At 35.9% G+C, this 12,707-nt stretch overlaps 1 protein-coding gene across 1 annotated transcript; it reads right to left on the bottom strand.

The window, feature by feature from the left end:
* Window positions 1-660: 660 nt before the first annotated feature.
* LOC105059855 (porphobilinogen deaminase, chloroplastic) lies at window positions 661-12,081 on the bottom strand. Its single transcript, XM_010943327.3, has 5 exons — window positions 11,770-12,081; window positions 7,833-8,238; window positions 2,737-2,940; window positions 1,124-1,301; window positions 661-1,012 (listed from the first exon to the last, which is right to left on the bottom strand). The coding sequence occupies exons 1-5, from the start codon at window positions 11,958-11,960 to the stop codon at window positions 900-902; spliced, it is 1,092 nt and encodes a 363-aa protein (XP_010941629.1). The 5' UTR covers window positions 11,961-12,081; the 3' UTR covers window positions 661-899.
* Between the last annotated feature and the right edge of the window lie 626 nt (window positions 12,082-12,707).

Raw genomic sequence — 12,707 nt, 5'->3', positions numbered from 1 at the left:
TTCGCATTAGTTATTTGCAAATATGTTGGATAATTGTTTTTAACTCTCTTTGCATTATAATATTCATTTGTCTTGTATCTAAAAAATTTTTTAGAGTCATTTTTAAGCATTTATCCTTTTTGGTTATTTTGTCATTAAAAAATAATTTTTAGATTTGCCAATTTCTCCTACTTCAGAACAGCTTTTAAATCTTAACAGTTATATATATTTATAATGAACATTGTTCTGCCTCAAAACAACTTTTTTAACCTCAAAAATATGGTTTTTGCTAAAAATTACTTTTGGGCCAAAAGATACAACATCCCCAAATTCCCCAAATAGACCCTTCATGTAACTCCTGCTAAGACAAAAATGGGTATCGTTTATCCATTTTTTTCGTATGAAAAGCCAAGGGTTCGTTGCAAGGTCTGTAGTTCTGATGCTTAACGCAATAACCAAAGACCGTGCAGCTTGTCCGAGAAAAAATTGACTTTGCTCCATTTATAAGGAATTTATTCCAGCCTACTTTGTTGAATTTGGTTTTTATGCATGCTGCGAGATGAGAAAAATATCATGTACACCATGAATCAAACATGGCACCATAATGCCAAGTTTGGTTGAGAGAATGCAGCTTATGTTACAGATTAAGTTTCTTGTGGACTATAGAATACTCCATTCAGATAGAGAGGAAAACAAAAAAGATTTTTTTTTTTTTTATTTCAGCTTAGACGCAATAAGGTTAACCAAACACCAGAATCATCGTACAAGACATGAATACATATATAATGTTACCACTCAACTTGGTGAACATCTACTTGTACACGCCTGAGGTTAAAAAAAATTAAAAAATTAAAAAACTGGAAGGCAATGCTGAAGCTCTTAGTTTCGCTGCTCTTTTCTTCAGGGAATTCGATATGAGGTTACCAATCAAAGAAACCGGGGCCTGCCGTTGCAAGCAATTCCTTTCCAGCATCTTTACCCATTGCCACCATATCCCCAAGAGTATAGGAGCCTTTTCTTGATGTCTCCAATACTGAGATTATTGGAAGAAAGAAAAAGGCCCATAAAATGGTTAATCACAAGGAGCAATTTCTACAAGTATTTTCTTCTATTCTTTCTCACTTGAGTTATAATATCAGCTTACCTCGACTTCCATCTGGGGATGCCACCAAACCTCTGAACACACAATATCCATTCTCATCACGGCAAGCATATCCAGCAATAGGAGTGCGGCAGGACCCATCAAGGGTCTCAAGAAATGCCCTTTCACAGGCGACAGCTAATCTGGTTTCTTCGTGATTCAGCAAAGATATATAATTAGCCTGTTTACAGAGCAAACATTGTTTCAGACCCAAATAAAAGCATGTAAGCAGAACGGTTGAGATAATAGTATGATGGTCAGCTACCAGCTAGAGGGTACATTATTCTAACCCCCCCCCAACCTCTTCCTTTCAACCAACAAAAGAGAGAGAGAGAGAGAAATAACAGAACCACAAAAAAAAGCAAAAAAAATAAAGAAAGAAAGAAAGGTTCAGTGGCACTACGCGTATATCCTGAGTTTGCATTTAGCAATAAATGTTGCCATGTTTCTCATGAAAATAAAGTGACAGATCAATTGCATGTCATATATGGATCAAACCAAAAAATAACATAGCCCACAAATGACCATGTTCCTTGATTCTAACTGACCCCAAGTCAATGTTTTTATGTCTGGTAGTTACATGTTTAGTGTTTCAATACATATATATGTAGATCTGCATGTACATACATGTGCAGGTGTCTGGATAAGTGCATATGTAAGGAAAGTCTGCAGGCGTTGGTAGCAGTCTATGCTTGATTAGAAATTTGACCAATAACCCTCAACTAAGTTTGATCAAGGTATCATAGAAAAATAGATGCTTATGGTAGATCTACTGCTCTTTAGATGATGTTGATTTACTTGAAATGATAAGCTGTTCAACAATTGTAGCCAGATCAATTTTTTCCATAATAAAACAAAGAATAGTTTCAAGTATCTATACACATTGTAAAGCAAACCTTGGCATCAACCATATAATTTTATCCTCGGTAAGGTTCACTGTTTTGGCACCGTACCCTATACCATTATCATTCTATTACAGCATTAGAATATGGTTTGACATGGTATGAGACAGCATATCAAATGTTGGTATGGTACAAGACAACATACCAGTTCGATATCGGATGGTACAGTATGCATAGTATGGTATGGTATCGGGATGGTATGGCAAATCTTGATCCTCCATGACACATTGGAATAGGAACATAACCAAGGTAATAACAGTTGAGAAAGGCAAATAATACTACACAAGAAGGTACTGAAAGATATTAGCAGAACCATACATCGACTTGACAACAATAAGAGTACTAAGAATAGGATTTGTCATCTGTCATGCAGATATAACTTGTAAGATGGACAAACATGACTAGACATGCACCCATCAACTGATTACAGGTAAATTTGTATCCAATGGCGAAGGATTTTTTTCCATTTCTGTAAGGTTATATAAATGATTGTGAAACATTGTTAGACTTCAAGCAAATTCAATTTTCTTCTAAGTTGTCAATTATCACACTTTCCACTGCTAGCTGCAATATAGATTTTAATATTGTGTTATATATCTTGAAATGAATGAATAAAAAAATTAAAAAATGCAGCCATAATAAAGTTTAATTTCTCTTTTTTTTTTTTTTACTCCTGCAAATGAAAGGAATGTTACCACATAATGCAGCACGCACCATTTTCTCATCATTGCTTCTACAAGCAATACCGATAGCACCTTGAGCGATTGCTGGAAGCATTTCTTCAACGGATAGTATAGCTGTGACATGCTCCGTCATTTTTAGCCGCTTAAGCCCAGCCAATGCCAACAAAGTCGCTTGGACCTCCCCTTCTTTTAATTTTTTCAATCGTGTTTGGACATTGCCTCTGAAGTTAACCACCTGAAAATTTAAAGCAAGCAGGTTGTGTAAACATCATAATTTTCACATTCTTTTATTTTATTCTACTGACAACAGAAAGATACATGACAATAAAAGTGAAGAAAAGAGTACATCACAGAAACAGTACCTCATTTTCAAACATGTGGCTGCAGCAGACAGAGACAATAATATGTTTCGCATATCAGGGAAAGTACCTACTATGATAGAAAGGTTTGCATTTTGGAATATTTAAAAAAGAAATTGCGCTGAAGCAAGCGGTGAGGAAACCAGAAAATGAAAATAACTCAGAAGATTGGAAAAAAGTTGAAAATAAATTTCAGAAGAATGAATAAGCATCAAACTATGTCTCAGGAGTCAGGATACATCAAACCTCACGAGTCCATGGAAGCATACAAAAGAAGATTAGTTCCAATTTTATAACTCAACCATATGACACCCTTCAAGCTGTCTAAAAAATCAATAATAGTGATCTTTATAAAGATTGCATGTTCAATTTAAAACTTTTGAGATAAATATAAACAAGGCTTTAAGTCCTTCCAGACCTTCTGGACTCCATAAATTAGAAAACTATTATACTTAGAAAACAAGAAATCAGTTTCGAATAAGCTGTTTTTTCAATTATAAAAAATTAATAAAATAAAGTATTCCAAGTACATTTTGAGTACAACTTTTCACACATACAGGTTGACCATATCAGCTGCCTTTTTTCATTTGATGGCTATTTTTCTATTATTCATTTTTTTTCTTCCCTCAAGTCTTGCATATTCTTACATACCATTCATCGTTTACTGCCCAATTCAATCTCAAGATCCCATGTCATATTATAAAATTTAGGATGAATCATTGAGTTGCATTTACATTAAAGTGTGATAAGGTGTTAAGTGGTAAAAAGAAAGAGTAAGCAGCTATCTGTGTTACATGGACTGGGGTTCTTGTAGGGTGTGGGCGTGTGTCTGTGTCGGATCCTCTCAATATCTAGGAATTTCTTCTCACAAAACCATGAGAGGGCCACAGCAATCCTGATTTGGATGTGGCAAAGGGGTATGATAGGCTAACCTGAAGGGTCCAGATGATATAGGGAGCAACACAGCTATAACAGGTTAGGCTTGGGCCTGGACTGAACTGGTTTGGATATGTGTAAGCCCTGTTCAGGCGAAATTCATACAGGTCAAGCAAAGGCCCTGAACTGGATGAAATCAAAGGAAAATGCTGCTTGAACCCTATTATGGGGCAACTAGCTGCTTACACAGCTGATATAACCAAGTGAAGTGGCAGCCTTGTTGGAAAAGAAACTCTGCGCTAACTCTCCCTCACAGCAGCCATCCCTTTCCAAGGCAGACCCTTTCCCTTCTTCCCTTTCCCCTTTCTCTCAACTGGTTGGAAAAAACATGAATTTCTCACAGGTGCTTCAGAAAATGAACAACTGACTTTGCCTCCTTCGTAACAGTCCTCTTTAATGCCACATTGTGAAAGCTCTCTCCTACTGTAGAAAACTTCACTACCCATCAAGAGGGTACACCAATGATGAACATATCAGACTCATTTTCCTGCACCATACCTCTCCTTAGTCTCGCTAAAGCTCTTTATTTGGGCTTGTCAATACACATCTTCAATTACATCTATGATTAAGGCCACTATATTCCAAAAAAAGAAAGATATAATCAAGGATTAGGAAAAAGCATCTCCTTTGGCCTGCTCAGATTGGAGCATGGTGGGCAAGCAAGACTGAAATGATTAACTTTTATGGCCAAAGTTTGCGTTCTTTTCAAGCTGTATCAAGAGGAAAAGAATTGTTGATTAGAATTGGCTGAGCAGAAGTTGTTGACACTAAACTTGGTTCAGTTTGTTGGGATTTTTTACTAGATAATACAAACTGTTAACTCTCTCTCTCTCTCTCTCTCTCTCTCTCTCTCTCTCTCTCTCTCTCTATATATATATATATATATATATATATATATATATATATATATATATATACCTCCCGCCCAACCTCCTTAAATCCTGTGCCTCCACAGTGAATAGCAGTCCACGGTAACATGCATTGATCTAGTTAGGAATTGAAATACATTAGGATGCAAGACAAAAAAATCTATTTAGATATGCAAAGCCTGCTCAATTAGACAGAATAAGGTTTCTTATTGTAATTATGGTTATCAAAAGCATCAAAGGTGATGGTATATCCATATGTCAAGGAAAATGTCTGAATTGTTCCTTGCATTTTAGCAGTCATTCTATTTTGCGAGAATGTATTCTAAGCTTTTGTGTCAAAGGATTCAAGAGCAAGAGTTTGAAAAGCTCCATAGAGTAAGAAAACAGGATCTTGATTATAACAAATTACCAAAATTTAATAAACCAAAATAACATCATTGAGTTTTTCTGCACTATATCTACTCCAGCATGCTAGTTGAGGTCAAGCAAAGAATATAGTTTACTAACTGAAGTTATATTGCAGCTTTAACATGTCACAATACGTCAACAATTGAAAGCAATTAATGGCCATGTTGCTAATACACATGATTCAGAGGTTTTGCTCTTAACAAGAAGCCCTTCCACAAAAGGAAACGCATATTGAAGACAGTAAGTGTAAAGAAATTTAGTCTGATTGCCAAGTGCGAGGAAACATTTGCAGTTCAGAGTTTCTCATTGAATTCATTGGCTAATCCATATTTAAACATGATGTAAGATGCAAGTCATATCACGACCATTGGCATGCTACAGGGTTGTGATTTGTATTAACCAACATGATAATGTATAGCAGGGATAGACAATATTACATGCAAATTTGTACGTATTTATGCATTTATCCCATGCAAATTTAACTACTTCAATTTTTCCCCTTTTTTTCTTTTTCCTTTTTTTTTTTTTTTTTTTTTTTGTTGTGGGGTGGAGAGGGGGTGGTGGGTGTGTGGAGGGGTTGGGGATTGCAAGAGAGTATTTCAGTTAGTTTGGTTTGAATATCGTCTTTGGTGTTCTAAACCTCCCTAATACGCAGCAGCTTCTTCTAACTGTTTATTTTGCTTTCATAATGCTTCATCTTATTCATTTTGTTAGATATCTGAAAAATGTAATGTTTATATATTTAGGATAATTTAGCAACATGTAGTATGCATTCTTAGCATGGCCTAGGGTGTTAATTAGTTACATGAATTAAATGACAAGTTTGAGTGCTCAAAAAAAGTTTAATTCCCAATAAAAATAATTAAATAGCCTAGATTGGAAGAAAACCAGTTCAATAAGTGCACTGTACTGGTGTAGTTTGTTTATCTAACAAAAATGCTGCAGAGCTTTTCAGCATGCATATTTAACTAGCCTTCACAAGCATGGGCGTGATGATTGATAAATTCGGACTCAATTAGGATTGTATAATGCAACCATAGAAACATACTTATCTTAATAAATAAAATTTTAGAATTTCATAAAGCATTCTAAGTTTTTTTATTCTTCTTTTTCCGTCCTTTTCTTTTTCTATCGCTTCAACAAACCAGGTATCTAAAGCCTAGCAGTTGGATTTTAAGTCTCAGTAAAGGTTCTCTAATGATGATTTTGACAGTATTGATAGGCCTCTTGCAAATAATATAAGTTAAGTGGGGTCAATGGCCCAAATGTTGTTCGTGCAACAGCATCCATCATATAGAGGTTGACAAAGATGAATTGATTGAGAAAAAGGAGTGTCTACATGCTACATACAATGCAGTCAGTAATATTATCATATCTAGAGACATGCTGCCTACTTACCTATCTTGCTTACTACTTCCAAAAATTTGTTACAGGCTTTAAAATAACTATGATAACTAACACATCTTATCACAATTCACAATTGATCAGGGTCCACTATGTCAATCCCTCTTTATAATTATTTTCATCATAGCTTACATTCACTATCAATGAAAACTACTTAAATCCTTTACAGCAACTTCTTATATTGTTTTGGCAAATCTTCTTCTTCAAGCCTTCTAAGGTCTTTGATACAAACATCAACGCCATCTCCTTTCACATGCCCTTAATATGTTATGCAATTATGTTACTTAATCCTTATCTGCTGCAATTAATGTTCTCTCTGGGCATATTCCTTTATAACTCCCTGATCACCTCATCATTGCTAATGTCCCATGCTCATCTTGTATGCCCTGGGTTGATCCAAAAGCTTTCAGTTTTGATAAGAACAGAAGGCAGAGACAGAAGAAACAAGACAGAAGAAAAGAGGTGGCACGCCATTATTATGGGCCCAAGGATATTCCATGAATTTCAATTTCACATTCATATGACAAAAATTATCTGTTAATAATTGCTTTCAAGACTTTCAAGATGGTTTTCAACTTGTTTAGACATGTATAAGTGCAATTCATTACGACCTTGAAGGAGTTAAAAAATATCAATTACCATATCCCAAATAAACAGGAGTTCTGGTTCACAGCTTTTGTTGGTACCTTATTGTAAATATGCTTTAATTTAATACACACTTAAACTGGACAAGGAGGAATAGGTTAGCTCAAGCAACTATATTTCAACGAAATACAGCTTACATGATACATTTATAATTGCACGCAATATAGAGAGAAAGAGCAATGCCATTATCAGGATCGTAACCATGGGTGTCAAAACACTGAATGAAACCATTGACGGGAGCTCGGCATCTTAATAAGTCCTTAAACTGGCAAACTGAAAAGAGGAGGAGCATTAAATTAAACCTTCTCCACAAGCCATCCATCTAAAGAACAAGCACAGGAAAAAAAAATCATACAAAAGGGAGGTTGTGAAATTCCATTGAGCTGACAATCCATTAAGCAGTTAAGCCTATGTTATATGATTGGATAGAATAAAGTCACTACTTCTAGATCAGGTTATACCTGGACAACGAAAGGTAAAACTAATAAGAACATTTAAGAACTTACTCTGAGAGACGGATATCTATAGAGTATTTGAGACTGCCTCCGAAGGGAAGCACTTCCAACAAGGCTTCCAGCCGGAAGCTCTGAAAGAGACTTTGCAGTCAAACAAATAAATGCATCCCTTACATCTTCTCGGGGAAGGTTGCATGGTAAGATCATTCCATCAGGAAAATATGTAGGAACATCCTTCATCGAGTGAACTGCAATGTCAATTTTGCCCTCCAAGAGGGCCTCATCTATCTCTTTCGTGAAAAGACCTTTGCCACCTATATCTGCTAGTGGTTGATTGAGTATTTTGTCACCTGTAGTCTTAATAATTATTATCTCAATAGCTCCATCCTCAGCTAGCTCAGAATGAGTTGCCATGAGTTTGTCTCGTGTCTCGTGGGCTTGGGCGAGTGCTAGTGGACTGTCCTACATACCCATAGGAGGAATATCATCCACAAAGTACAAGGATAAAGCATGACTGTCAAGCAGATGTAATACTGATTCACAAGCAATATTGTGCACATAATGAATTGCCAGATGAACAAAAGAATTGCTTGAACATGTATTTGAACAAAGAAAATTACACTGCTAATCCATGAACTTAAAATCACATGGTGCAAAGTCAATATGACTTGCAGTAAAAGTTAGATGCAATTTAAAATACGCACAGCAATAGATTCAAATTACTGAATGGACAGAAAATAAACATCTATTTAGCGTGAGAAAACCATCTCACTGTTCCCAGTTTGAAAGCGATCTACAGAAAGAACAAATTTCAGTGTCCAAGTCTTAGCCCAAGTAATGACTTTGAAATTTCAAATAAAAATTTGCATATGAATCTTAAACCATGTACGTTAGTGTGTCACCAAACCAAGTGTACGTCAATTGAGGTTATTGCCACATGAGCTAGTTTCAGCTTCCACAGATTAATTATAGTAAGATTCCACTGAAACATTGAGATCTTATTTCTGTATTTTTTATCTAACAGATCTAATATTTCCTCTGAAAGTACACAAACTCAAAATAAATAAATAAACAAAGGAAATAAAAAATAAAAGGCAAAAGAAAGAAGGCCTAATTGGAAAAGACATGGGGTGGAGGTATTTCCTTTTATTGGTGACGTGTTTGCTAATTATAAATCTTGCAACATCAAATTGCACAGAACAGAGAGGATCAGCACATGGTCAAACAAACAAGCTAAATCTCACAACAAGTTTAGAGATAAATTATCTTACACATGTCTACGGTGAGAAAGGTTGAGAAAATAACTCAACTGAAATGCAGTCACCTTCTTTTTTAAGCACATCAGAAGTAATGATAAATGAGAACATAACCTGAATATCTCATGGCAATTACAGGCACCAAGACAGCATAGAATTTAAAAAGATATAATTCTAAAAAAGCTGCATTAAATTGACCATGGTATATGTTAGGATCAAAAACTTAAGAATGAGGCAAATTAATACAAAGTTTGCTTGTAAGAAAGTTATATGATGTAAAACCAAATAAAATTAAAAGTGAAGAAAGACAGATCCCATCTTCTTTCATTGGTAAGATGGAAGTGAATTATCTGTCATGAGATAAATGAATTTCCTCAAGAAATCAAAAATCAATATTATATCAACGACAACACGCAGCAACGTACTACAAATGATACAAACAGTCGAAGAAGACAGCATTACGAGGGACATAACAAACATCTACTCCAACAAATTCATGAAAAATTAAAAAGAATTCAAAACTGGATCTATATCCACTATCATTTTGAAAAATCACTTCACAAAACTCCAAAACCCAAATCTTCCTTAGATGCAGTATATAAAACCGTCATTATTCTTTTTCACAAATACTAGTGTGTTCCTTCACTGAAATCAAGCACCAAAGACAATTCCCACATGAAGCCCACCAAATCTTGTCTTGTTTCAAGCACAGCTTCAAGTTTTGGCTGAAACAAATCCGCTAACCAACCATTTTGGCCATAACTGATTGGTTTCAGCCAAGACCAAACCAAAATTGAACCCCAGTACAGGGTTTCAGAAAGTTTTGGCTGAAACTGACTAATTTCTGTCCACTTTCAGTGATTTTGGTCATATTATGATCATGTGTTAATTATTCAAGTACATGGGCTATGTACTTCCAATTTTCAATTCTTTTCTCCTCGAGGTAAAAGAGAGGTAGATAATAAAAATAACCCTAAACTCTATTTACGACTTTGATGGAAAAAAGAAGAAAATATTGGAACGTATAGGCACTAAAAAGGCTTTGCAACCGCAAAATATAATGTATTTTTCCTGAACAAAAGTCTAATAAGTAAATAATATATTTTTATTGGAACGTATAGGCACTAAAAAAGCTTTGCAACCGCAAAATATAATGTATTTTTCTGGAACAAAAGTCTAATAAGTAAATAATATATTTTACACGCGCACACACACACACACACTATATATATATATATATATATATATATATATATATATATAATGTATGTATGTATTTGTGTGTGTCTGCAATACTAAACTTCAGCCAAAACCATACAAATAAAGAACCTATATAGTGCATAATAATCTAAAATGTTATGTAATGGCTTTTCTTGGCTTCTTTTATATTTTTCATTTTTTATTTTTTTTTGAAAATTTTCATTCTTTGACCAAAACTCCAAAACTTGGAGTGAAACTTCCAAAACTGCAGAAATCGAAACTCATTAACCCAGCTGACAGCGAAACAAAATTCAAGTTTTGAAAGCTTAGTTTCAAGTCAGTCTACTCCAATCTACAAACATGTGTTGGAGCTCACGCAAGAATTGCTACAGCAATCATGCTTTTTCTATGATGCATTCAGAAATAGCTTTCAAATCAAAGATACAATGACTGATAGATTTATCTTTATAACACACTACATAGTTTTCATCCTTTATGAAAACTTTTTAATAATAGTTTTCCAAGATGCTTCTATCTCTAATATAAATTCCAGACAACATAATAGAGTCCTATGAATCCTACTGCTACAGAGGGTTGAAAGTGCCCTTTCTGCCCCATTTTTGCTCATCCTCTATTGTCAAGAAAAGTTTGTTTCTGTGAAGTATAAAGTCAGTTCCTTGATCCCCTCAATGTCTCTTGAGGGTTGTGCACCAGATATTTAGGTAGATTAGTTACCAACTCCTCTCCAATAAGATGTTTAGGTAGATTAGTCCCTGATTCAACAAACCTGTGCCAAATTCCCCAAAATGATACCAATAATACCAGACAAGATATGATTATTAATTGGTTAGCCACTTCATCTATACTAACTACTGTATGAAAGTGCCCACTTTTTCCCACTTTTTAAGGCCCCAAATAATGCAAATTAAATTCAAAAGCCTCATAACTTCCAGCACTAAAGCTAAAGACAACTCTAAAATGCCATTTAGTCACGGAAGCATAAAAGACGCTTAGACACATGGACAAATTTGAAACTAAAGCTCTACCTAAGACTGCCTACCTAATGTAGCAACAGATACCAAGGTGCGTGCAAGCCCCAAAAGGGTATCTTAAAGAGATATAGCCCAATTAAAAGTATCTGAGAAAAAAAAATAAAAACAACAGCCCAATGAAACTAAAAATAATGAAGAAAGCCCATTAAATCTATAGAAGAGCAATTTCACTAGGCTCCAACTAAGGTAAAATCCAACAAAAGAAGCTGAAAACCTTTTTTTGTAAAAAGAGATACCCAAGAACAAGATAAACCAGAAATCACCAATCCAATTTATAACACGGAAAACCTCACTAGGGTCCAATCAAAGCAAAATCCAAACGAAAGAAGCTAAAGAATCCAATTTTTAACAAAAATTCTCAACATCCAGCTCAATCAAGCACTTGTGTCAAATACAAACGCAAAAACTGCACAAATAAAAACACAAAAATTGTACAAATTATGATCTACTGAGATAGAAAAAACAAACAACGAGACCTACCTCCCTCTGGTACCAATCCTCACAAGGGAGACCTTGGTCTTCACCTCCTGCTCCACGGCCACAGCCGCCCTAACGACCGTGGCCCTCCTCCTGGGGGGCCTCGAGAGGAGCGCTAAAGATGAGGCGGGCCTCCTCCCGGGCCTCAGATTGGCGGGAGCGGTGATGAGAAGCTGGTGGGTGGTGGTCCTCATGGCGATTAGCGCCTGTTATTCCTCTGGGCTACCAAAGAATAACAGAGAATGAGGAGGACAAGGGAATGGAGATGGAAGCCAGCCTCATATCAGAGCGGGCGGAGGCTTAGGTTTCCAGTTTTATAGGGCAAGGAAGGAGGAGATAATGTCAAGTGTATTGACCAATCACACCACCTTCTTCCAACTCTTTTGCCCTTTTTCTTTTTTTCCCTCCTTTCCCTAGACCCCGGTGACTCGTCCCTACGACCGAGAGAGACAGAGAGAGAGCGTGCGGTTACATCGGATAACGGCAGAACGAGCCCAATCCAATAAGACTACTCTAATGTTCTGACCAAAGATCATGGTGGCCCGGTCAAACTAAAGGAGTTGTGGTGTGGTCAGCTAAAAAGCGCATCTAATAGGCTAAAATGTGCGTTGCCTAACGCTGCAAATGGGTGAGGTTGATTCATGATCCCACCCATTTAGACTCGATCTGAAATTAATTTATGGACCCATGGCCTGGGTCAGGTTATAAATTTGGATCTATTCCACGTTTCAGATCGAATCTAAACTTTTTTGAATTTTGACTTGACCTGACCTCACTCGGCGCAAGTATTTTTTAGGTCTAATTTAGGTTTTTTGATTTATTACCAGACTCGGTCCAACCGGATGGGGTTATGTGATTTTTATGTTAGAATATTGTCGAGAAAGATTCAATTGTGGAATTGTTTAACAGGAAAAGTAGGTTATAAAGCACTACTAATTTAG

This window comes from Elaeis guineensis, chromosome 10 (assembly GCF_000442705.2).
Source record: "Elaeis guineensis isolate ETL-2024a chromosome 10, EG11, whole genome shotgun sequence".
Taxonomy (NCBI): Eukaryota; Viridiplantae; Streptophyta; class Magnoliopsida; order Arecales; family Arecaceae; genus Elaeis; species Elaeis guineensis.
Note: the sequence above shows the minus strand (reverse complement) of the source record. Positions and strands in the feature narration are given on the sequence as shown.

Bases quoted from the DNA above. Each gene is read 5' to 3' on its own strand.
- LOC105059855 (XM_010943327.3), bottom strand. From the start codon at position 11,960: ATGAGGACCACCACCCACCAGCTTCTCATCACCGCTCCCGCCAATCTG. The intron at 8,239-11,769 runs GTAGGTCTCGTT...TATGTAGGACAG, and splicing joins AGGATTGGTACCAGAGGGAG to TCCACTAGCACTCGCCCAAG. The intron at 1,013-1,123 runs GTAAGCTGATAT...CAATAATCTCAG, and splicing joins ATCCCCAGATGGAAGTCGAG to TATTGGAGACATCAAGAAAA.